General features: G+C 37.1%; 3 protein-coding genes across 3 annotated transcripts; 1 reads left to right on the top strand and 2 right to left on the bottom strand.

Moving 5' to 3' along the window:
• The first annotated feature begins 1123 nt into the window (after nt 1–1123).
• Nucleotides 1124–5282, top strand: LOC131784487 (uncharacterized). Its single transcript, XM_066166390.1, has 5 exons — nt 1124–1439; nt 2777–2926; nt 3979–4213; nt 4333–4433; nt 5101–5282. Exons 1-5 carry the CDS (start codon nt 1124–1126, stop codon nt 5280–5282), a joined length of 984 nt encoding a protein of 327 aa, XP_066022487.1.
• A 3387-nt stretch (nt 5283–8669) lies between these two features.
• LOC131791868 (uncharacterized) lies at nt 8670–19667 on the bottom strand. Its single transcript, XM_066166389.1, is given in 8 exon segments — nt 8670–8689; nt 8777–8926; nt 11450–11527; nt 11971–12071; nt 12222–12456; nt 18460–18609; nt 19452–19491; nt 19584–19667. Coding segments are annotated over 8 exon segments (858 nt in total).
• Nucleotides 19668–21095: 1428 nt separating this feature from the next.
• On the bottom strand, nt 21096–24977 carry LOC131791867 (uncharacterized). The gene is made up of 5 exons (XM_059109238.2): nt 24701–24977; nt 23577–23726; nt 22819–23053; nt 21759–21859; nt 21096–21289 (listed from the first exon to the last, which is right to left on the bottom strand). The coding sequence occupies exons 1-5, from the start codon at nt 24951–24953 to the stop codon at nt 21096–21098; spliced, it is 933 nt and encodes a 310-aa protein (XP_058965221.2). The 5' UTR covers nt 24954–24977.
• Between the last annotated feature and the right edge of the window lie 1548 nt (nt 24978–26525).

Here is a 26525-nt window from a genome sequence, read left to right as displayed (position 1 = left end):
ATCATTTGAAACTCCTTGTAAATCTCTTGCATCCTTTACCTTCCAAGTCATTGATCATTGAGTATTCCAATGCAAAAAGGTGTGTCTACCACTGTGCATACACGAGAAACAAGAATTATAAAAAGTTTTAGTTTTTTTTATTTCTCAACATCGCAATCAATACCTCAAAATGTTTTAATGTAGATCCAAAAGGGAATGATGTCAACGTGAAATTTTACTTTCATGAATTGTGTAAATATTTTTGCCCGAGAACGCTTAACTGCTCCCTCAAAGTCATCGAACTAATCTGTATTCTAAGTGATTTTTTTCCTCGGGATTATTCCGGTTGGCACTAGCCAATTGACTCTAAGTGATATATGGCCAAAGGCTTTCATCACTTGATTAAACTAATGAAAATAAAGAGCATGCTATTAACGCAGTTAGACACGCGCACTGACTTAGAAATTACTTTCATTGCACGATTCACCTTCATAACAATATGTATTCAACTTAATTTACAGATCGATATCTTTGTGGATTGAATTTTCTAATATTTTTAATGTTTATTTTTGGGAAATGCTCGGCTTTTGCCATCAACAATCTGCAACAAATGCAACCTGCTTACAGAATGATGACTCGTCGCTACCTTCAAGTTTATAGTACACCGTTTTATATCTATCACCTGCCACAAACTTGGCCAATTAACGGTAGTGTTATTGGGTCTGAAAAGAGACATTATCTTTTAGAACTTCTAAAGGTCAGTCTTTCTGTAAGTTTTTATTTTTGTTTGCCATTTTAGCATTAGAACGATTTTGGCAAGATTTCTGCACATAGTTGTTGATAAAGAAAATGATGGTGGATACCATGATTACAGCCTTAGGGACTGCAGCTCTGTTTAGGAATAATTTTTGGTTATACGAAAATCTTTCTACGATTTTTCAAGCTCATTAATTTTTCGCATCCGTTTGATTTTGTACTTTGTTTAATGAACGTGTCACAAAAGCATTCGAAGAATTCTTTGGTACAGTCGTATTTTGGTGCATGAATAAATATTAGTTTGTGAAAATCACGATTAGTGTATTGTTTTTATTTGATGATTGATTCTCTTGACCCAAAACCACCAAATTTACCTCATGCTTCAGCAATGACATTCCTAGCCGATCTTATTTTCATCCTTAAACTAGTTGTCGCTGTTTCCCCGTGCAACATTGCTCTAAAGGAATGTGAAGCCGATAATACTTCGAAGCTAGGATTTGTCCTCGTTGGTTATTGTTTTAAATCATTTACAGCTGAAGACCTGGCGTTTTGCTACAGTGTTTGTAACACGGATCCGTCATGTCAAAGCTTAAATTATAACCTTGCCACCAAATCCTGCGAATTGAATTCAGAATCAAGAAAAAGTCAACCAGACAATTTTCATGGGGACGCATCTCGTGTTTTGTCTGATAATCCTGACCGACGTAAGAATTAATTAAAGGCAATGTGATAATTTATAAAAGGGAAGACGCCAACTATTCGCTTTTGTGATTGCTTCTAAAAGTTATTAACTGGCGCCCTGTATCTCATAGTATGGCAGTTTTTCACTCTTTTTCTTGGGGGGGGGGGGGAGGAAGGGGGAGATTGTAAAGCTGTTACTTATCGTTAACAGCAGGTTCTGGTAGCAATCAAACTTTTATTGATATGCAAAGACAGCATGTACGAAGCAAGTCCCGTTTGTGAAACTGTGAAGTCCGAACATTAGTATAGCATGATTAACGTTATGGCTAAAATTACATGAAATGATAAAAGACATTGGTTGGGTCCTGGTTCAGGTCTTAGGATGTGTCAACTTTACTTATGCATAGTCCTTCAAACGGAAATATGTTTACCAAGTCGTCCACACAGAAGTCAACAGTACCCTGATTCTCCGAACAAACTACACAAATTAGCTTTGTATGCATGAATTCGAATTCCCAGTGAGAATAGACCACTCTGTGCCATAGGATCATGCGAAAAGGCGTGCAAATCGAAAATGGAAATGAAGCACGTGTAGCCACTTTAAGTTTACAACCATGAAACGTGACTCTGGCACCCTTTTTTGTATTTCCACGGCTTTAACTTCGCAGGAAACCCATAGTTTTACATTTTTCAAACAATCAAGAAACAATTAAATCAGTCAATGAAGTTTAAATGAACAAAGCAATGGATTGTAAAATTTTTCATTAACCAATAACTATCAACCCGGTTTTCTTTTTACAAATGTTCATGAGATAAATTATTGTAACACCACACTTTTATTTACTTCAAAGCGAGAGTCAATCACTTTGCGCTAAGCATATTGCTTTCGTGAACAAATAAAAAAAGAACCCCGACCTCTTGGCTGGTTGGAGTTCTAAAATCTCTGTCATTAGTCAACAGTGTGAGGTTGCTATCTTCGTTATGATAACTTGCGCTCACCATAGCCGCGAACACAGATTTTCAAAGGCTAAAAAAATAAGTTAAGTGCATGAGCGCGATAGCACGGCCTTGAGGGTCCCTCTCTGTCCTCATATTTTCTCTGGTCACTTTTTATGATCTGTTTTTTTCCCCATTGATTCGTTCGTTTAATCTTTCATCGACTCCTTAACGGTCGCATGTCACCCGCAACATCTGAAATACCAGTTGGAAAACATGAAGCAATCGTATAGCACAATGTAACAATGTTTTCATCTCCTAGCTCTGTGCAAAGGCAATAAGCAACCAACACTGTCATCAATCTGAACCAAACATCAAACTAATAATAGAAATTTGTCTTTTATGCTTTTGTTTTGTTATGAAGGAAAGAAAGGGTCTTTGGTTACGGTACCAGGCCTCTCGTGTAGAAATATCCAGGATAATGGAGATCTGGACTCTAGTGGTATTTATTGGATTCGGCCTGCAGGGTCCCTCATTAGTTTCCAAGGATACTGTGACAAGTTAGCAATTGGACGTAAGTTTACCGACCAAAAATTTAAATTTATTATGAATAGGAAACGCTATGAAAAATGTATGTGTTTCATAAAATGATCCAAAAAATTACCTTCCAACCTCTCTCATCCCGATAAATCTCGACCTTAAATCAGCGAGGCTCTCGCGATAACCACAAACCCATAACACCTACCGAAAGGACTTAAATTTTCTGGTTAATATCATTCTTTGTGCATGATATCATTGGCAAGCACGCAATACTAATGATACGATTGGGGCGGAAATACATACCCTAATGCGGCAATCTGATTGGTGCGAGATACATACCATTTGCGGCAAGGCAATTTAACTGGTGCCAGACACATACCCAAATGAGAAATTTGATTGATACGAGATACATACTCTAATGCAGCGATCGTATTGGCTCGTGCAACATACCCGCCTATATGCATAATTAGTCATTTTTTTGTTACAAAAATAAAATCTTATGATAATGAAAATAAAATAATATTAATAATAACTCAAAAACAAATGTAAAATGAGAATTAGAAAACTCTCATAAACTTCCAGGAAAGTGGGCATGTGGCCATGTACTGAGGGTGAGCTAATTTGTTTTATTTGACTCTTCTTTAATTTACTTCTAAGATATTAATGCTTTATCAAGCATGCTCATGAACACGATTGACTGAAGGCTTCATGTAACTTCTGCACGCATAGGAAATAGCTATTGTGCTGTGTGAGTACCATGTAACAAAACAGAATCGGCAAGAACTGGTAGTGAGTTTTTTGGCCAACTGCAATAGAATAAGAGTAACAAATTTGGAATTACAAATATAATAATAATTCCAAGTTTTTTTTTAAGTCATCAGAGCGAATGACGGAGGGCTAATACTCGAAACGTCATTTTTGAAACTCTTTAGCTATTTCCCATTATTAACTTAGTTGATATGACTAAAAGTTATACTTCCCCACTGACGCAGCACAATAGTTTCTTCAGAAATTTACCCCCTATATTTTTTAGTGATTGTCACACTGTTAGGAAATATGTTAATCTGGTTTTCTTGCCTGTCTCAGAGTGGACGAGGGTAACTTCACAATGGATCGAACAAACTTTCAAAGATGGAGTGATCTTAAAATACACTGAAGAAAATGACGGGCTCACCATTTACGGCCAAGTGACGTCAAATGGATGTCTTTCAGGGAAAAATCCCGGAGCCCTGACTCTGATTAAAAGCTACTGGACTAAGATAAAATGCACTCAAGAATTCTATGGGAAAGCTCTCTGTTGGAGCATATTTGGAGATAGCAGGTAAGCATACTTTTTAACCATCCCAGTATTAACACATGTATGCCACATTTCTTTGAGCTTAAAATTAGTTGAATAAGTTGAAACTCGAGTGAAGTTGATTGTCTGTTTGAAATTTACAGGTATGGTCGAGCCTCAGCTGGCAAGAAACCAACAGGTGTGCATCCCTTTGATTCCTCTCAAGGAGATTCCATCACAAATCAATACTTCATGGGTGGAGATTGTAAGTAAACTCCTACTTTATTTGTCTGTTCTTTTCTTTTATTCATATCCAGCGCCTACATGTTTGAAAACGGGAAATTTGCATTTTTATAAAACAATGTTCTGCTTTAGAGTAGTCTTTTCTTCTATTATTCCTTATTTATTTAAAATGACAGGAGTGTATTACGAAGTACAAAAAACAAAAATTATGAAACGCGGCAATTTATGATATTGCACACTTCAGGACGACGACAAGAAAGTTAATGCAAACAAATTCAAGTAAGGGGAACCTTAATCTCCGTGAATTACCGCACGTGAATGTTTTTGGTATATTTCATTTTCATGAGATAATTTTTAATTGAAAGTAACTCGGGATTACTTTGGTTTTCCTTTAATTCAGTCTGATTGGTCCTGAAATCTCATGCTCAGCTCTGAAACTGTTAAACGCAATCGCCAAAGGAAACCAATCGTCACTTGGTCACACACGTACCTCGTACTTTTGGTAGTTTGCCTGTTTTCACTCTGAGTCCTCATTGGCTAATAATGACGCAAACCTTTGATCTGAGTGGCTGTCGTAGTTAATTTGGTTCAGGTTTTACGACAGTTAATTAAAAACCGCTGTACTGAGGTCAAGCTTGAGCTTAGTCAGGCTTAAATTCCTGAATTTTTAATTCAATTTTATCTTTTAGCCCATATCTTCAATGGTAAAACAACAAGGTGCAACGATTCAGCGGCAAACTTTAAGAGTAACACAGACCGAAATGTACGCTATGCGACAGTGGTTCTCAGAAGGGAATTGAGTGCTGAAAGTGCCGGGGTTTTTACTGGCACACCAACATACAAAATCAAGGATATTTGCGTACACTTTTAGAAACAGTGAGCAATAAATTAAGTGTGGATCAAAGTTATTTAGAGTGATGTTTATTCTTGTCTTTTGAGTCAGTCACTTTAGTGAGGTTTGCATCTGTGTTGAGAAGATTTTAAATTCCCTTTCATCGAGTCTCATGGGTATGTAAATTCAGTTTTCACAAGAAAAATAAGGATATCGAGGTCAATCTGACATTGCTGAGTTAATAAGAAACACATGTTCACCAGTGAGAAAGAAAAATAGATGAAATAAGAAACATGATGTATTTTGAAAACAGAGGACTTTTTCTCGCCCCATCTTTAGCTTAGGACAAATAAAAATCTTGAGTTTTCATCACGATTTGCACCTCAGACATTCAGATTCTACGCGCGCTGCGATGCTCCATCAGTAAGTTACAGGAAATCTTAGAGTGCATCATGTTGAGCCACTAGATTCGCTCGTGACGTGGCAAAAGAATGCTTCACTAAAATAGAAATATATCATATCTCCATCTTGTCGCAATATAATCAATTTGAAAGCATAACTTCCCCTGGAAGTCATAGAGTTAATCTGTATACTAATTGCATTATTTTTCTTAGAATTGATGTTCAGTTAATCAAAGCTGGCTAAAAGGCTGATCAAGACACTTTTCATAAAATGCATTCATCAGTTAATCAAATATTGCACGATACGCGCTCATTACGATACACATTCGACTAAAGTTAATAATCTTTTTACAATAAATTTTTCTACTATTTTTCTTCGTTTAGCTTTTGTTAATGCGCGGCTTTTCAGTTTACAACATAAAATGAATGCTGTCTGCCTACAGATTGATGATTCATTGCTGCCTTTAAGTTTATAGGACACTGTCTTTTATTGTTATATCAATATTTTTTCTTGGACATCACCTGTCACAACCTCGCAAAATTAATGGTGCAAAAAGAAAAGAGAGATTATCTTTGAAAACTCATGAATCGATTTTCGAGGTAGTATATTCGAATCCTTATTGGTCAACTTCTTCGGCAAGAATTTTGCACAGCCCCTTAATTATGCACAGAGTTCTTGGATAAAGAAACAGCAAACATACCTTATCCATCAGCTATGGCATTCCTAACTAATATTATTTTCATCCTTCAGCTACTTGTCGCTCTTACCGCGTCCAACATTTCCCTATAGCAATGTAAAGCCGATAATGCTTCAAAGCTAAGATTTTTCCTCGTTGGTTATGCTTATAAATCATTCGCAACTCTTACACTTTTCTTGTGCTCTCCAAACTTCCCGCGTGCATCCATAACTCGACATACATACACTGAGCATGGACCCATTCTATAACAGTTCTTAATTTGAGTAGTCACATGTATTATAATTTAAAACAGACAGACCGTCGGGAAAAGTTTTCCTTTTTTCCTTTTTTGCCAAGGAATGGACAAGAGTAACTCCACAATGATTCGGGTGTAGTAAAACCAAACTAAAAACCATTTTGAACTCACACTTCTTAAACTTCTCGCGAAGGTAAGTTCAAAATGATATCTAACTGCCTTCTTAATTTTTTTTTTTGTTATAATCTATGTTAACAATAAACGGACTTTTCTACTTTTATTAGACTGATACGAAGGGACTGGTTATTATTTATCTCTTGCCGGGGTGGGGATGGGGGGGGGGGGGGTGGGGGTGAGAGGAACGGGTTTGTCTCTATTTAAAATTATGTGGCAGTCAATTTTCTATGTTCTCCCTTTAAACTATGTTGGCGAAGACTGATCTCCCTCCGTTCCCGTTCCCTGAAAACCACGTAATGCCTCCCCAAGAATCGAAAAATCTGAAAATCATGCAGGCGTACGATAAATTTCAACAGTAGAGTACTTTGACAATAGTTTATGACAGTACAGGAAAATGTATTTGATGCATCAAGTTTAAATATTCTAGTATATGCTCAGAAATACGTTTTGTTCACGTTGGAAGTACACCATACTTTTTTTCAAATATGACCTCTTTCCTTTTTTTTTCCTCGAAGCTCACTTGGGTGACTTTTCATTTTAACTTAATATTTCGATTACGTGAAATAGTTCCAAGTGGTCTTGAGAACTTTTGCTGGATTGTTAATTAAGTCTAACAATTGTAATCAACACTCTGACCCAGATACCAAAGCTTTCTATAGCTTAACGTAAATAGGTTCTTACTCTAAACATCTGTTATCCTCCATTCTCCTCCACGAAATTTAGAGATGTAAATTGTGAAGCCCGTCTTGGGCTTATTGATGGAAAAGGCCTGCAGCTTAAGTCTTCAGAATTATCTAAATATATTTCATTTAATCAGCAGAAACACGACTGTGATTCAGACACCGGGCTTGGTGGTAGGAAATTCAGAATCTTTTGAAGTAGCAATTATTCTCCTAGCTTTCTGGGAGAAAACGGCGGAAACGGAAACGGCGGCTGAGGCGGCTAAGGGCATCAGGAATATCTAATAAGTAAACTCTCTATTCTGAAAGAAAATTACTGAGCCAACGACACTATCCGCACACAACCCAAGGAAGAAAGTAATCCTTTTCCTTCCTTACTAGTCCGCGGGAGCCGTTCGAGCAATTTTTTCTCCCGGCAAGAGGGGGGGAGAGGGGGGGGGGAGAGGGGGAGGGGAGGGGGGGGGAAGGGGGGGAGAAGGGGGAGGGGGGAGGGGGGGAGAGGGGGGGAGGGGGGAGGGGGGGGGGGCGAGGGGGGAGGGGGGAGAGGGGAGGGGGGGAGGGGGGAGGGGGGGTTTGGGTAGGCTTTACTCGGGTCAATTTTTGCTGTGTATGTGCCACCCTACTTCATTACAGTTAATTCTGTGGCCAATTAAAGACCTTGATCGCCTTTGGGTAATGAAGCTTTCTTGAATGTTAACATATAATACATACATGTGAACTACGGATGAAGACGTGAAGATGACAACAGTAGAGCACTGCACCGGTATCGCAGAAGAAATCATGAGTTAAAATCTCCTACAGGCCTGAAACTTTTTCAGGGCCTATTTTCACTACTGCTCTAGTAGTGTTCATTACTGCTACGATCCCTTTCATATTCATGAAGTTTTCATGGTAGCTACTTTGTGTTTATTCATCTGCCTTGTAAAGCGTTTTTAAAGTAGGCAATTTTTAAATTTCGAAAGTGTGCAACCCCTTTCTACCAACTCTATTGAAAAGGTAACCCAATCATAAACAATAGAATATAAACCGTTTATAATTTCCTAACTTATTGTCAACCCACTTGTCAAAATGTGACTCCATCTATTGGCACATCCCCATGGCCATTGGATAATTACTAGGAAGTACCCCATGGGCAAATCTCACAAAGTAATAGGACATCATACGCAAAATATCAACACTCACGTATATTTACCAACTCTTATCAGTGCTGTTCCTTCATAACTTAATTTAGTGGCTCATGGACCATCTGCAGAATCTACAGTAAATAACAACAATGCGATTTTTCATATTACCAAGCATTTTGCATTCATAATGACTTTGTTTGATTGATCAATAAACTTACGTCCAACGGCTGATTGGTCACAGTATCCTTGAGGACTAGCGAGAGAGCCTGCAGACCGAATCCCGTAAACGCCGCTTGCGTCCAGATCTCCATTAGCATGGATATTTCTACCTGAGAGGCATGGTACTGTAGGCTGAGACACTTTCTTTCCTTCAAAACACAACAACAGAAATAAGTTAAATTTTCAGTTAATAGTGTGATCTTTGATTTCGATTAATGACGTTGTTGGTTGCAGATTATCTTTAATAAAGCTTGGCGTTACATTGCGTGACATTGTTGCTTTCATTTCAGTTTCCAACATGTATTTCAAATAAATCGGGTGAGATATGACTGTTGATGAATGGATGAATGATTAAACGAAAGAATAAATGAATAAACAAGTCCAAAAGCGTGTCACAGGCTTTATGATAAAAATTAATTCATATATAAAAAAAAAACAAATAACAAAAAAAAGAACAAACAAACAAACAAACCAAAACAATACAATAAAACACCTTCAGGCATAATTCTATAGTTTGGCAGAGTGGCTGCTTTCTCACTAATGATATGAATAATGTCGAATCGGTTTTTGGGATGATGTCATTGGCCAACCCGCCCCATTCACCTATTTATTTATTGGTCGCGAACAATAAGGAGGCCAATTTTGGGATTGAAAATACCTAAGAAAAGGTTTGTAACATAGATGCGACGTAATTTTTTCGACTTTGTTACCAGTAAGACAAGGAAATTTTTTTTCGGTAAAACACATCTTCGAGTTGGTGGCACTCTAAGGTTGTAGAAGGTTTATACTCACTATATGGCCACGGCGTATTGATCATTAAAAGCACCTCGCTTGTCCTCCAATATTGTTAATAGTAGGACATTTAAATGCATATGAGGACAACCGGTTCAAATGGGCCTGTTTGATATCCAATGGGTAACGAGTTACTGAATTATCAATCAAACCGAAAAACAAGGAAAATGTTATAGAAAATAACAGCTTCACTCGATGAAAATTGTTTTACCTTGAAGTTCCTCAAGCAGCAAGTACTAAAACCAAAAGATAACGAAAGACCACAAAAAAAGTAAAAAACGAACAAAGAAAACAAAATATCATGATGCTGATTGATGTACCCAATTTTTGTACAATTCTTCGAAATATTACCGACGAAAACGCCTTTTACTCTTAGGTGTCCAAGTTGTACCAAAGCCTTAAAATACCTTTTTTTCCCCAAGCGATCACCAATATTTTCTAATTTCTCGCCATCTTCCCTCGATGGTGCATTTTCGTTGAAGGAAAATAAAAGCCGTATTACTTGTAGACGCTTCCGTGATTTGTCAGTATTTATTATTTCATTGCCCTCTAAAGTGATAATAATAGCAATAGCGTAATGAGTCTGAGTTGGCAAATTGGTGTTCAGAGCTTGCAAAAACGTTTTGCAACATGTGAGTCGCTGAGTTTGTTTTTATCCATGTGTGCTTGCGTTTCATGTCTATTGGAAAAAAAGTTAAGAACTAAAGCTTACCTCAATGCTTTAACTTGATATTTGCGTTCAACTCCCTCTATAACAAGTCTTGGGGATTTTAAAACTGAAAAGTCCAACTATGGTATTTAAACCCTGGTGAAAGAACTGCGATTGAGGTAAGCCAAGATTTAAACATCAAGGCCAAGGTGTGTCTTTTTGCCAGGAGCCCATTACTTAATGGACTCCTAATTTGCTAAGTTGTGTCCCAGAGGGGGGGGAGGGGGGGCACTCCTTTATTTGCCTTGGATTGCGAGGTACTGTTGTATAGGGCACCAGGATAAATAATTTCATAATCTAGTCTTATTCAACAAGGCTATTTTTTATTTCGAAGCCTTAGATAGTGTATGAACCGTAGTGACATTATGTCTACACTGACTGGGACAAACAGTTTTCACATCAAATTTTGTGTAATCTGTCTGAAAATGCTGAGCGTGGATGGCGGAGGTGATGTCGCAGTCTATAGAAACTTATTTTTTATGTTATAAGGGTGACAGTGGATATGTCTTATATAGGATCAGAAGCTCTCGGTCTCAAAGGTACAAATCCGCTTCCACCCTCTATTTCTACTCCCGCCCGAGAGTGGACTGTTGTTTGACATTAATTTGAAATATTTCAAAATAACAGCCTTTCACTGATTTGTTTATTAAGGGTCCCAAATGTGGTAGTGTTCATCTGAATTCAGTTCATTACTATGAGAGTAGATGCAAATGTTAGTCATGAAAATCGACGTAGTTCCTCGTTATAGATTGTTATTAGGTTCTTTTAAATCGTGTAATAGCATTCAAAAAATTTTTTTCTTTCTGAACTAGTGAACCACTATATGGTAAAAAGACAATAACTTGTCCATCACCTAAGAGCTTCCGACTTAGAATTGAGTTTGCACGAAGAGAAAGAACACCCAACAAAGCAGAAAAAAATTTGCTTCATTGTAATATATGTGATATAATAAAACATGCTAACAATTCTATTTTTACGAATAGTAATATCTCCCATACGTGCAGAAGTGATATGAAGGTTACGGTCTGGTGTGACATGATTAGACGATCAAATCTTAGCCGGAATAACTCGTTTTGTAAAACGACTGAAAAAGTGTCACAATGAAATGAAATATATCACAGCGTCAAATCAGCCCCACTCAGCGAAAATCAAAATACTTTTAAAAGTATACGTAAATATCCTTTATTGTTTTTCCAAAAGTTTGTGTTTACATTGTTGCACTTTGTTGTTTCACCATCAAAGATGTGGGCTAAAAGATTAAATAAAACAAAAGTTCAAAAACTCAGGCTAGAAATTATCTTTTAATTATCTAAGTTGACGAGAATTTTGATCCCGAAAATTCAGGGTATTTTAGGTTTCATTAGCTTGTTTTTGTTTTGTTTTAATTTTCTCTTCGTTGAACAAAGTGTGAATCATTAACTGCCGTGATAGTAACTTTAACCTTTGGAAGTACAAGGGGAGGGAAGTGGGGGCTACTGGATGCCACTCCCACCACATCTCGTTTTTTTTCTTTAATTTCATAAAGAGGATTTTATCTGAGGAACTGTCCATCTCAATAGCTTTCTGGTTATCTTGGAGACATACTTACTGCAAACTTGGTAGGAATCAAAGGAAATACAAAATGACAACCTAAAGAAATGGCAGTGAAATAGCACTGTATCTCAAAAGGAAACAGAGAAACACTTTACTCACAATCTCCACCCATGAAGTTTTGATTTGTGATGGAATCTCCTTGAGAGGAATCAAAGGGATGCACACCTGTTGACTTGTTTCCAACTGAAGTTCGACCATACCTAGGATTCCAAAACATAATCAATTAAATTTGCTCGAGTTTCATAACCTTTGCACTTTACTCTTAAACTCCTGCAGCTTATTTCAGGCTCATTAAATTGTCGAGCAAACATTCTGGTACTGAAACGATTTCAATGTGTATATATACTCACCTGTTATCTCCAAATATGCTCCAACACGAAACTATTCCACGGAACTCTTGAGTGTACTTTATCCTGATCCAATAGCCTTTAATCAGGGTCAGAGCCCCGGGATGTTCACCAGAACCACATGCATATCTGGTCACCTGACCTGAAATGACGAGCCCGTCATTTTCTTCAGCGTAGGTCAGCGTCACTCCATCTTTATAAGTTTGCTTGATCCATTGCAGAGTTACCTTTGTCCATTCTTATACAGGGAGAAAAAAATTAACATCCTAACAACCTCTCTGTCTTCAAATAGAAAGCAATTGAATGGCCACAAATATGCTACCAATTCTGTTGTGTTACGAACAGTAATATTGCTTACACGTGTAGAAGTGATATTAAGCCTACGGTCTGGTGTGACATGATTATACGATCAAATCTTAGACGGAATAACCCGTTCCGTAAAATGACAGAAAAAGCATCAAAATAAAATGAAACAGATAAGATTAAAATTCCATGGGACCGTTGTGGTAAATGTTTTTGCAGAGTATGTTTTGTTTTTTTTTTCTTCTTTTATTTTCCTTTGTTGTGTTTTGCCTTTTTTGTTTTTTCTGTCTGTTTGTTTGTTTGTTTTAATGATTTGCGTTGCAAGAAATTATTTTTAAGGCTCAATGACAATCCCTTGAATCCAGGCATAATAAAGCCCACAACATTTTTGAGTTAGTTTATTTTATTTTATTTGTTTGTTTTTTAAATAACATCTTTGTTAGCATTTAGAGAGAGGTTTGTTGCTTGCACCAATCAGATCGTTTAGGGTATGTATCTCGCACCAATCAGAGCGTCGTTTTTGTTCTTTGGTTTGAGAGTGTTCAAATTTCAACGAAGTAAAGGGGGATTCGGAGAGAGCGGTTCGTACAATCGAACCATCTTTTAGAATGAGAAATGTTGGCTTTTTTAAGGTGTATTTTACCGCGCTTTAAGAGAAATGCGATACCACTGGACAGATGAAAGATATCAGATTACCTATAGTAAACGTGTTGCTCATGCTGTGAAAGTGGTGGATAGTTGTTCGAGAGAAAATGGAGTCCTGTGCACTGTTGCACGATCATGGTTATTGTTCCTTCACGAGGAAAGTGGGTGGAAAATTTTTGAATCAAATATTGCTTGAGGTGTTGATGAATTGCACCAAACATTTTGATTTGAGCAGCTCTTTAACGGCAAGCTGTGTTGCAAGATTCATGATTTGTTAAGCGTACTGATTATATTTTTCTGGATTGGTTTGCTCGGTGCTATCTCTAGATGAATGTCTCAGTAAAATTACCTATGGACGATTTTGTGTATGTTTTCGATGCCTGAAGAAAGTGATCTTGTGTAGTCGTTTGTGTTTGGCCAAGGACGAATTCAAATACCATCGTTGCCACGTTTATTTGATTTTGTTATCTGGAATGAATGATTTACGGAGGTAAATCAATATGATGTGATCTACTAAAGTCGAAAATATATCAAGTCGAAGGAACAGTTTTGGTCTCGGTCCGCATTTTTGTCAACAAAATAAACACATACTGCTAAAAAAGATGATAATACGGACCACGTGCAAAGCTGTCAATTGTTTCTCGAATGTTGCGCGTATTAAATATTTAATAGTGACTTCTCATTTACATCTACATCTATTTTTACTATGTTCATAAAATCTGTACGGACATTACACCAACCAACTCGCGCGCAAAGTGAGAAGACTACATGGAGGCTTGAAATTATATTAAGATCGATTTTTATCAATTAAAGGGGCCAGGAATATTCAACAATAGTGCAAATAATCGTGAAAGCTGATCGCGGAAAAGCGATCGGGAGACGCTCGGTTAGTTGTAGGATGACATGTTATCACATACCAGACGAAAAAACTCTTTAGATTCTCAGTCTGCATTTTGTATTCACTCTGCAGTCTGCAGTCTACATTTTGTACCTAGTCTACATTTTTTATCTAGTCTGTAGTCAGCAGTCTGCAGTCAGCAGTCTGCAGTCTGCATTTTGTACTAACAGGTATCCGTGGCACCAATACAGTTTATTTTTGGTAATAGTTATGCGCACAACACATACAATCTACTACAAAATAGCTGTGTGTGACTTAATTCGACATTTTCATTCTTTTCCGCGTTAATAATCTTCTTTCCTTTTGTAAAAATGTAGACATCACTTAGAATGTTTCAAGTAATCCACCCACCCCCCAGAAAAAACCTCTTGCATGCATAGCATGCCTATGTTTAACTTACCCACTAGTTTATATGTTTATAAGAGGAAATTTCAATGTGTCGGGTAACAAGATTTTTGATGAAAAGATGAACAAATAAGCAAATAAGTGGATGAATAACTCACTATAGGGGGGAAGGAGGGTTTCCTTTTTTTTTTTTTTTGCGAAAACAATATGCTTAATATAATGGACATTGAAACGTAACTCTCCCCTTCCAGCGAATATAAGTTTTGTATTACAGCGGTTATTCCCCGTGAAGGTTTATAAGAGGAAATCTAGATTCGCAACTTCAACCATTCAACTCTTTATTTATATAATTGGCATTAATTCAACCATTAATTTTTCAATAGTTTAGATGTTAACACACTCGTGGGGTGGTCCTGCAAAGCTAAAACCATGGCTACACGTTACCATTCGATTATGGTTTCTGCCTCTTTTTGCGTCGGAACAAAACTCTCCTAAATGTCTAAGCGGCTCGTTTTAACCGAGAACTTAAAGTCGTGCATACAAAGCTCATAATTATCGTTTGTTTGGGACATTACATCAACGATGACTGTTAGACGGGCGTCTCGGGAATTATGCTTTCGTTTATAAGTTTAGCTATAAGTGTATTTGACGTTGCTTTTCCTTGACAGTAATATTGATCGAACTCTCCTCGCTCCAGGCATAACAGCTGCATCAAGAGAACTTACTACATACATACGACATGTGTAAATCAAAGGTTGAACAACACTGCTTCCAAACTATCAAAGATAAGCAATACTCCCCCGACCCCGAGAGAAAAAAGGAAAACTGTCCTCACCTGCAGGAAACCAGCTGAATTACTTAAGCAATCGTGAAAGCGAATTGGTGGCGACATCTTTTTCATATATTATCAGATTATTGCTTTAAAACTCTTACCTCGATCAGGATTATCAGTGTAAACGTAACCATTGCTCGCGTGAAAACTGTCAGGTTTACTTTTCCTTGATTCTGAATTCAATTGGCAGGTTTTTGAAGCGAGGTTATAATTTAAACTTTGACAAGACGGATCCGTGTTACAAGTACTGTAGCAAAATGCCAGTCTTTCAGCTGTGAATGACTTAAGTACATAACCAACGAGGAAAAATCCTGGCTTCGAAGTAGTCTTGACTTTACATTGCTTTAGAGCCATGCTGGACGGGGAAACAGCGACAAGTACTTGAATGATGAAAATGAGATCAGCTAGCAATGCCATAGCTGAAGGATGAGTTATCTTCGCTGTTTGTGGTACAAGGTAAAAATTAATCTTGAAAAACGAGACATTAATCGTGATTTCATGAACAACGTTCGGACTAATTATTTATTTATTCATTCTTTCATTAAAAATAGACCTATATCAAACAATAAGCAAAATAAAACAAATGAAAATTAATAAAGAACAAAAAAAAACTTTGTAGAAACCTTTTGGTACAATTCTGAAACATAGCTGTAGTCCAAAAGGCAATCATGACAATTGTTTCCCCCCATTGTTTTCTTTATCGAACGCAAAATTTACATTGAGGCTGACCTCCAGGATCTCTTAAAGATAATTTCTCTTTACAGGGTATGACAGTTGAAGACCCAGGAAAAGTGTTTATGTAAAGGTAATAGACAATACGTGTAAAGCAAATAAATGTAGCAATTTGTAATCAGTCTTTTTGGCAGATCGCGTTCGTTGTAATTTCAAAAGACAGAAGTCATGCGTTTACAAAACCAAAGAAAAGAAAGTTAAGAAAAACAATAAATTACGCAAAAATCCTAAACTTGATTTGAATATAGTAATAAGCGCGAATCGCTTAATAAATTTCGTTTTTTAAAAGTTGGTGTCTAATTGCTTTGATAGCGGGGTGCTTTCTATTTTCGTTGGTTTAATAAACTGATGAATGCCTTTTATTCTTTAGCCATCTGTCACTTGTTGTAAATTGTGCCAATTCTAGAATAATCCTGCACAGAATCAACAAGTATTCGTATTATTTCGAAGGCTTTCTAAAATTCATGAAAGGGGAATTGCAACTGGGAATGATTCCCCTCTAGATCTGTAGCAAAACATTTTGAGACGTTGTTTGCGAGGTTGCGAATCTATCTTAAAGACGACTATTAAGTTCGAAATTCTAGTTTGCCATACAGTGGTAATTAAGCAAAATAAGTATGAAACACTTTAAGAATAGTGACGATGAAGATCAATAATTTAGAAGATTTACATCATGGTGACGCACGTTAAAGGCCAAAATGTAATAATTGCCCTATGTAAATGTAATAACATTTGGTCCTAAATGTAATAGGCCTTCAATACAATCGTTTAACTGCGCTAGTGCATTGTTGTTGAAGCGGACATTCCCACTGAGATGTCAAAGTGACAGATGTTGCACCGAAGAGCCCTCTGATCAATATTTATGCCATATTGCGGGCTCGTTGATATAAATCAGCGTCTTTTTATTTGCTAGAGACGAAGGTCGAGAAGAGTTGGCTACAAACCCTTATAATAATGTGCTTTTGGCATCTAATTGACAGACGTCAAAACAATGAGAACGCTGATGAATACCTCTCTTTATATCACTGGCTCAGACTCTTTAGTGCAACAGATTTTGACGATATACTTGTGTGATCAGTGCTGAAGTTAACACTTTATGAGCCAAATTACAAGGAAATGGAAGTCCACTGACCGACACGTTAGACAAATTCCAGGCTCGGAAGTATATTTTTTGTACTGTCTTCCCTTGCCAGATTTGTACGGGTCTGCATGAAATGTGTTCATTTGCGTCATTGACCAGGGCCCAGTTGTATAAAGGGCGGATAAATCGCTATCCAGCGTATAAGTAATAGCAAAACTTATAGTATTATTCACTGGATAGAGATTTATCCAGAGGATAGCGTTATCCGATCTTTGAACAACCAGAGCCAGGCGTGAGGTCAAGACAGCTGGATATTGGCCGAGTTCTTTTTTTACTTTTTTTTAAAAACGCAGAAAAAGAACAAGGTTGATATCCAGCCATCTTGACCAAATAAACTTGTGGGCTTTACTGGGGTCAATTTTCGCTCTGTATGTTCCGCCGGCCATTACGGTCAATTCTGTGACCTATTAAAGACCTTTCTTGGTCACCTTTGGGCACAAGAAGCTTTCTTGAATGTTAATATATGAAAATCATTCATGTAAACTGCGGATAAAGACGTGAATATGATTATGGTCAGGAGCCCATTACTTGGTTCCTGCCATGGTAAAGTACTGCACCGGTATCTCCGAGGTCATGGTTTAAAATCCCGTACAGGTCTGAATCTTTTTCAGGCCTTATTTTCACTACTGCTCAAGTAGTGTTCATTACTACGACGATCGCTTTCATATTCATGTAGTTTTCTTGATAGCTATTTTGTGTTTATTCGTCTGCTTTGTAAAGCGTTTTAAAAGTGGGCAGAATATAAACTGTTTATATTCTCCTGAACTATTGTCAACCCCCTCGTCAGAATGTGAATCCATCTATCGGCACATCCTTCTTGGCTCATTACTGGGAAGTACCCCATGGGCAAGTCTCACATAGTAATAGGACATCATGCGCAAAATATCCACAATGTTGTATATTTATTGACCAGTTTAACTCGTACCCAGATCTTACAGTGTAAATGTAACTGAGATGTAGGACCTTACAACCGCTTGGCCTGAAATGGTGAGTCCGTCATTATCCTCTTTGTAAGTTTTTTCGATCCATTATGGAGTTTTATTCCCTTGCCCTTTCTTAGGCAGAAAAAAAAGCGTTGATATTCTAACAGCCTGATTGTCTTCAATTAAAGTGCCAATTATTATTTGAATCAAAAACTGTTTTAAAGTGATAATACTTATTCTACATGTATTTTAATTGGCCACAAACACGCTACCAACTCTTACCAGTACTGTTCCTTAATAACTTAATTTAGTGGCTCATGGACCATCCGCAGAATCCACTGTAAATAACAATAACACAATTTTTCATATTACCGAGCAGTTTGTATTCATAATGACTTTATTTGATCGATCGGTATACCTACGTCCGACGGCTCATTAGTCACAGTATCCTTGGAGACTAGCAAGAGAGCCTGCACACTGAATCCAGTAAACGCCGCTAGCGTCCAGATCTCCATTAACCTGGATATTTCTACCTAAGAGGCATGGTACTGTAGGCTGAGACACTTTCTTTCCTTCAAAACACAACAAAAGCATTAAGACAAATTTTCAGTTAATAGTATGATCTTTGATTTCGATTAATGACGTTGTTGCTTGCATACTATATTTGATAAAGCTTGGTGTTACATTGCGTGACACTGTTGCTTTCATTTCAGTTGAACATGTATCGAAATGAATCGGGGATATATGACTGTTGATGAATGGATGAATAATTAAACGAAAGAATAAGTGAATGACTAAGTCCAAAAGAGTGTCACGGGCTGTACGATAATTCATGAATAAAAACAAACAAATAACAAAATAAACCAAACAAAAAACAAATACAATAAAACACCATTGGACATAATTTTATTGTTTGGTAGAGTAGCCGCTTTCCCACAAATGATATCAATAATGTCGAATCGGTTCCCGGGATGATTTCATGAGCCAACCCGCCCCATTCACCCATTTATCGGTCGTGAACGATAAGGAGGCCAATTTTGAGATTAAAAATACACGAGAAAAGATTTATAACGTCGATGCGACGTTAATTTTTTCGACTCTGTTACTAGTAAGACAAGGAAATTTATTTTGTCGGAATAACACATCTTCGACGGCACTTTAAGGTTGTAGAAGGTTTACATCACGGTGACGTGTGATTTGACTATGTGGTCACAGCGTATTGATCATTAAAAGTACCTCGCTTGTCCTCCAATATTGTTAATAGTAGGACATTTAAATGCATATGAGGACAACCGGTTCAAATGGGCCTGTTTAGTAATTAACGGGTAACGAGTTTCTGAATTATCAATAAAACCGGAAAAGAAAGGAAAATGTTATAGAAAATAACAGCTTCACCCGATGAAAATTAATTTACTTTGAAGTTCCTCAAGAACTAAAACTAAAACAACGAAAGACTAAAAAAAAAATAATAAAATAAACAAAGAAAACAAATTATCATGATGCTGATTGCTGTACACAATTTTTGTATAATTCTTCGAAATATTACCGACGAAAACATCTTTTGCTCTAAGGTGTCCAAGTTGTACCAAAGCCTTAAAGCGATCACCAAGATTTTGTAGTTTCTCGCCATCTTCGCTTAATGGTGCATTTTCGTTGAATGAAATTAAAAGCCATATTACTCGTAGACGCTTCCGTGTTTGTCAGTATTTATTATTTCATTGCCCTCTAAAGTGATGATAATAGCAATACCGTAATGAGTCTGATTCGGCAAATTTATGTTCAGAGCTTGCAAAACTGTTTTGCAACAGGTGAGTCACTGAGCTTGTTTTTTATCCATGTGTGCGTGCGTTTCATGTCTACTGGAATAAAAGATAAGAAATAAAGCTTACCTCAATGCTTTAACTTGATATTTGCGTTCAACTCCCTTTCTAACAGGTCTTGGGGATTTTAAAACTGAAAAGTCCAACTATGGTACTTAAACCCTGGTGAAAGAACTGCGATTGAGGTAAACCAAGAATTAAACATCAAGGCCAAGGTGTTTCTTTTTGCCAGGAGCCCATTATTTAATGGACTCCTAGTTTGCTAAGTTGTATCCCTGAGGGGGGGGAGGGGGGGCACTCCTTTATTTGCCTTGGATTGCGAGGTACTGTTGTATAGGGCACCAAGATATACAATTTCATAATCTAGTCTTATTTAACAAGGCTATTTTTTATTTCGAAGCCTTAGGTAGCGTCTGAACCGTAGTGAAATTATATTCACACTGACTGGGACAAACAGTTTTCACATCAAATTTTGTGTAATCTGTCTGAAAATGCTGGGCGTGGATGGCGGAGGTGGATGTCGCAGTCTATAGAAACTTATTTTTTATCTTATAAGGGTGACAATGGATATGTCTTAGATAGGATCGGAAGCTCTCGGTCTCAAAGGTACAAATCCGCTTCAACCCTCTATTTCTAGTCCCGCCCGAGAGTGGACTGTTGTTTGACATGAGTTTGAAATATTTAGAAATGACAGCCTTTCACTGATTTGTTTATTAAGGGTCACAAATGTGGTAGTGTTCATCTGAATTCAGATCATTACTATGAGAGTAAATGCAAATATTAGTCATGAAAATGGACGTAGTTCCTCGTTATGGGTTGTTATGAGGTTCTTTTAAAACGTGTAATAGCATTCAAAAATTTTTTTCTTTCTGAACTAGTGAACCACTATATGTAACAAAGACAATAACTTGACTATCACCTTCATGTAAGAGCTTTCGACTTAGAATTGATCATGAGTTTGCAGGAAGAGAAAGAACACCCAACAAAGCTGAAAAAATTTGCTTCATCGTAATATATCAAATATATTAAAACATGCTACCAATTCTGTTTTTTTACGAATAGTAATATCTTCCATTCGTGCAGAAGTGACATAAAGCCTACGGTCTGGTGTGATATGATTAGACGATTAAATCTTAGACGGAATAACTCGTTTCGTAAAACGACTGAAAAAGTGTCACAATGAAATGAAATATATTACAGCGTCAAATCAGCCCTTCTCAGCAAAAATCAAAATACTTTTAAAAGTATACGTAAATATCCTTGATCTTGTAGGTTGGTGTGCCACACGATGTGCCGGTAAAAATACCGGCATTTTCTGCACTCAGTTCTCTCCTGAGAATCACCGTTGCATAGCGTACACTGGGGTTATTGTTATGCCAAAAGTTTGTGTTTACACCGCCGCATTTTGTTGTTTCACCATCAAAGATGTGGGCTAAAAGATTTAAATAAAACAAAAGTTCAGAAACTCGAGCTACAAATTATCTTTTTATTATCTAAGTTGACGAGAATTTTGATCCCGAAAATTCAGGGTATTTTAGGTTTCGTTAACCTTTTTTTTTTGTTTTGTTTTAATTTTCTCTTAGTTGAACAAATGTGTGGATCATTAAATGCCGTGATAATAACTTTAAGCTTTGGAAGGACAAGGGGAGGGAAGTGGGGGCTGCCGGATGCCTCTCCCGCCCCATCTCGTTTTTTTTCCCAGCTTTAATTTCATAAAGAGGATTTTATCTGTATCTAGAACTGTCCATCTTAGTAGCTTTTTGTTTATCTTGGAAACACATTTACTGCGAACTTGGTGGAAATCAAAGGAAATATAAAGTGACAAACTAAAGAAATGGCAATGAAATAGCATTGTACCTCAGAAGAAAATAAAAAAACAAACAAAGGAACACTTTACTCACAAACTCCACCCATTAAGTATTCACTTGTGATGGAATCTCCTTGAGAGGAATTAAAGGGATGCACACCTGTTGGTTTGTTTTCAATTGAAGTTCGACCATACCTAGGATTCCAAAACATAATCAACTTCTCTCGAGTTTCATAACCCATGCAATTTACTTTTGAACTCCTGCAGCTTTTTTCAGGCTCACTAAATGTGACCCTCCACGGGCTTTCGGGGAATAGGGTGAACGCACGCACATGGCACGTTATAACACGCTCGCACGCTAATGGCATGACACGCTTACCGTGCAGATGTGCAAATAGAAACAATTGATTTTGGAAAGCTTGTTGTGGCCATTGTCCATATCTGGCCAACACGATAGAGTATTGTTTCTATAACACGCTGGATTTTTTGTTTTTTTAACACGCTAACCTCCTTTGTCCCTTAACACGCTAGCTTATCGTGTACAACCCAGCTCACTTTGTTACTAAATTATCATGAGAATGGCGTTTGTAAAGTATATTACTTATAGAATATAAGAAAAAATGAAGAAGATCTTCTGTCGATCCTATCCGAAAGTTATAATGAAAAAAGGAAACTTTCACGGCAAATCACGGCTCTTTCCCTGAGGATTTTCACAAGGAATTCAGTGAGCACGACGTGTTTCACAAGGTCCAGAGGAGCTCAGTTTGAACACATGAATTACTTTTTTAAAAATTATCTCTTACCTTATAAGATATAAATCCTTATCGCTTCATGAAGTTAATAAGCCCAATACCGAATCTTTGTGAATCCTTCAGCAACAGTTTTCCGGCTCCATGTCGCTGTTCATCACTCAATGCAAACCGGCATTTTTAAAACGAATAACCGCTAGTTAGCCGGCGCAAAGCGAAGCCTTCCGAGCGAAGCCGGCGTGTTATAAAACTGGCACGGTCACCGTGTTATATCGTGAAAAGCGTGCTAGTGTACCGTGTGCGTGCGTTCACCTTATTCCCTGAAATCCCGTGGAGGGTCGCAAATTGTCGAGAAAACATTCTGGTACTGAAACGATTTAAATGTACACGTGTATGTATACTCACCTGTTATCTCCAAATATGCTCCAACACGTAGCTTTTCCACGGAATTCTTGAGTGTACTTTATCCTTGTCCAGTAGCCTTTAATCAGGGTCAGAGTCCCAGGAGGTTCACCAGAACCACACGCATATCTGGTCACCTGACCTGAAATGACGAGCCCGTCATTTTCTTCGGTGTAGGTCAGCGTCACTCCATCTTTATATGTTTGCTTGATCCATTGCAGAGTTACCTTCGTCCATTCTTACACAGGGAGAAAAAATTAACATCCTAACAACCTCTCTCTCTTCACATATAATGCAACTGAATGGCCACAAACATGCTACCAATTCTGTTCTGTTACGAACAGTAATATCTCTTATACGTGTAGAAGTGACATTAAGCCTACGTTCTTGTGTGACATGATTAAACGATCAAATCTTAGACGGAATAACTCGTTCTGTAAAACGACCGAAAAAGCGTCAAAATGAAATGAAACAGATAAGATTGAAATTCCATGGGACCGTTGTGATAAATGTTTTTGCAGAGTATGTTTTCTTTTTTTTTCCCTTTGTTTTGTTTTGTTTCGTTTGGCGTTTTTTCTTTTTTTTTTTTTGTCTGTCTGTTTGTTTGTTTGTTTGTTTTTTAATGATTTGCGTTGCATGAAATCATTTTTAAGACTCGAGGACAATCCATTGAGTCCATTCTTAATAAAGCCCACAACAATTTTAACTAACCCATTAGCTACTGTTCATAACAAATTTGTTTGATCAATCAGTAAACTTACTTCCAACAGCTGACGTGTCACAGTATCCTTGGAAGCTAACAAGAGACCCTTGCGGTCGTATCCAGTAAAAGCCGCTAAAGTCCAGATCTCCATTTTCGTCGATATTTCTACATGAAAAGCCTGGTACCGTAGGCAAGGACCCTTTCTTTCCTTCATAACATAACAACAGGAAATTTTTGTCAATAGCATGACCCTTGATTTAGATTAATGACGGTCTTGGATACAAATTATCTTTGCGTAAAGCTGGGTGATAAATACATGTTTAGAATGCGTCACGTGATTGCTTCTTTTCTTCTAGCATCGATTTCAAATGTTTCGGGTAACATAAGACTTTTGATGAATAGATAAACAAATGAGCAAATAAATGGATGAATTTCTCACTCTAGGGGGAAGGAGGTTTTTCAATTTTTATTTCTTATGCGAAAACAATATGCTTAAGATAATGGAAAGTGAACCTACTCCCACCCCCCAGCGATTATTAGTTTTGTGTTACAACGGTAACATCCCGTGAAGGTTCGTAAGAGGAAAACTAAATTCACAATTTCTACTATTCAGTTCTTTATTCACATAACTGGCATTAATTTAACGATACATTTTTTAAATATTTTTCTTAGATGTTAACACACTCGTGGGGTGGTTCTGCAAAGCTAAAACCATGGCTATACATTACAATTCGATTTTGGTTTCGTGCTTCTTTTTGCATGGAAACAAAACTCTCCTGGATGCCTAAGCGGTCTGTTTTAACTGAGCACGTTTGTTTGGGAAGTCTCATCGATGTTGACTGAGAGGCAGGCGTCTCGGGAACTTTGGTTTCGTTTATGAGATTATCTACAAGAGTATTTGACATTACTTTGACAGTAATATTTATCAAACTCTCATATTTCTAGGTATAACAACCACATTGAGAGAACTTACCACATGCATACGACATTTTTAAATCAAAGATTGAACAAAACTGCTTTCAAAACTATCAAAGATAAGCAATACCCTTCCCCGACTCCCACAAAATTGGAAAACTGTCGTCACTTGCAGGGAACTAGCTGAATTACTTAAGCAATCGTGAAAGCGAATTGGTGGCGACATCTTTTTCATAAATTATCAGATTATCGCTTTAAAACTCTTACCTCGATCAGGATTATCAGAGTAAACAAAACCCTCCCTCGCGTGAAAACTGTTGGGCTGACTTTTCCTTGATTCTGAATTCAATTGGCAGGTTTTTGAAGCGAGGTTATAATTTAAACTTTGACAAGACGGATCCGTGTTACAAGTACTGTAGCAAAATGCCAGTCTTTCAGCTGTGAATGATTTCAGTACATAACCAACGAGGAAAAATCCTGGCTTCGAAGTATTCTTGACTTTACATTGCTTTAGAGCCATGCTGGACGGGGAAACAGCGACAAGTAGTTGAATGATAAAAATGAGATCAGCTAGGAATGCCATAGCTGAAGTACGAGTTATAATTGCTGTTTGTGGTTCAAGGTGAAAACTAATCTTGAAAAACAATACATTAATCATGATTTTATGTACAACGCTCGAGGTAATTATTTATTCATGTATCCTTTCACAATAAATACAACTATATCGAAGGAGTCATCCTCTGCCAATGCTTTTTAGAATAAAACAATATACAAAGTAAAACAAATGGAAATCAATGACGGGCAAAAAAATGTCGGAGGGAAGTTTTTGTACAATTCTGAAACAAAGCTGTGGTCCAAAAGACAATCAATTGTTTTCTCCCACTGTTTTCTTTATCGAAAGCAAAATTTACATTGAGGCTGAACTCCAGGATCTCTTAAAGATGATTTCTCTTTACATGCCCAATTATGCCGTTAAGTGGCCGAGGTAATGACAAGTGAAGACCCAGGAAAAGTATTTCTATAAAGATATAAGACAGTACGTGTGAAGCAAATAAATGAAGCAATGAGTCATCAATCTGTTGCCGGTAAATCACATTTGTAACAGTTTGCAAAGAATAGAATTCGTGCATTTACAAAATATGAACGAAGAAAATTCAAGAAAAAAATCAATTGTGCGCAAAGCCTAAACTTGATTTGAATACAGTAATAAGCGCGAATCGTGCAATAAAGGTCGTTTTCAATTTGGTGTCTAATGGCTTTGATAGCAAGGTGCTTTCTCATTATTTTAGTTAGTTTAACAAACTAATGAATGCCTTTTATTTTTCAGCCAGCTACCGCTTGTTGTAAATTAGTGCGTGGAAACTAAAGAATAATCCTGAAAAAAAATCAATAAGTAGACACAATATTTCGATAGATTTGTAAAATTCATGAAAGGGGAATTGCAGGTGGGAATGATTCCCTTCTAGATGCAAAGCGAAACGTTTTGAGACGTTGTTTGTGAGGTTGAGAATCTATCTTAAAGAAGACTATAAGTTCGAAATTCTAGTGTGCCATATAGTGGTAATTAAACAAAATAGATTTGACAGACTTTGTGAATAGTGACGATGAAGATTAATGATTTGGAAGATTTAAATCAAGGCGATTGGTTGAGAAGGTTATGCTGGGTTGTGGAACAATCAAAGAATCAATGAAATTGATCGTAATTTTAATTGCGTAAATAGTTTTGCGAATAACAAGCTACTCTAATTTGAATGGTTCTGAACAACGTCAATCAGTTGTCGGATTTGACCTGACCTGTAAAGCAGCTTGAATCAGACAGTCATAAGCCAATAATATTTAAGCAGCAAGTGCTTATTGACAGACGAGATTTAACGGCCTTCCGTCGTCAATACCAACCAGCCAAAATGAAGCGCGACAAGCAGGCTTGTGTGCTTCAGTTTTCAAACGGAAAGAGGAAGAATATAATGTTCCATTTTATCCTCCTGTGGTAGAATTAAAAACAGTTGACATATTGATTCGAAAATAAAGCTTAAAAAATAAATAAAATTTCTTCCAATTCTTGTGAACGCAAATTGGTTATTGAACTTAGCGT

This window comes from Pocillopora verrucosa, chromosome 5 (genome assembly GCF_036669915.1).
Source record: "Pocillopora verrucosa isolate sample1 chromosome 5, ASM3666991v2, whole genome shotgun sequence".
NCBI lineage: Eukaryota > Metazoa > Cnidaria > Anthozoa > Scleractinia > Pocilloporidae > Pocillopora > Pocillopora verrucosa.
The sequence above is the reverse complement of the archived record's forward strand: the minus strand, read 5'-3'. Positions and strand labels throughout refer to the sequence as shown.

What these genes read in the sequence shown, in the direction of transcription:
- LOC131784487 (XM_066166390.1), top strand. Translation starts at nt 1,124, where the DNA reads ATGACATTCCTAGCCGATCTTATTTTCATCCTTAAACTAGTTGTCGCT. An exon ending in GTCTGATAATCCTGACCGAC is followed by an intron (nt 1,440 to 2,776) that starts GTAAGAATTAAT and finishes TTTGTTATGAAG; the next exon opens with GAAAGAAAGGGTCTTTGGTT. An exon ending in AGCATATTTGGAGATAGCAG is followed by an intron (nt 4,214 to 4,332) that starts GTAAGCATACTT and finishes TGAAATTTACAG; the next exon opens with GTATGGTCGAGCCTCAGCTG.
- LOC131791867 (XM_059109238.2), bottom strand. Translation starts at nt 24,953, where the DNA reads ATGGCTCTAAAGCAATGTAAAGTCAAGAATACTTCGAAGCCAGGATTT. An exon ending in CTCTGATAATCCTGATCGAG is followed by an intron (nt 23,727 to 24,700) that starts GTAAGAGTTTTA and finishes TATGTTATGAAG; the next exon opens with GAAAGAAAGGGTCCTTGCCT. An exon ending in AGCATATTTGGAGATAACAG is followed by an intron (nt 21,860 to 22,818) that starts GTGAGTATACAT and finishes TTGGAATCCTAG; the next exon opens with GTATGGTCGAACTTCAATTG.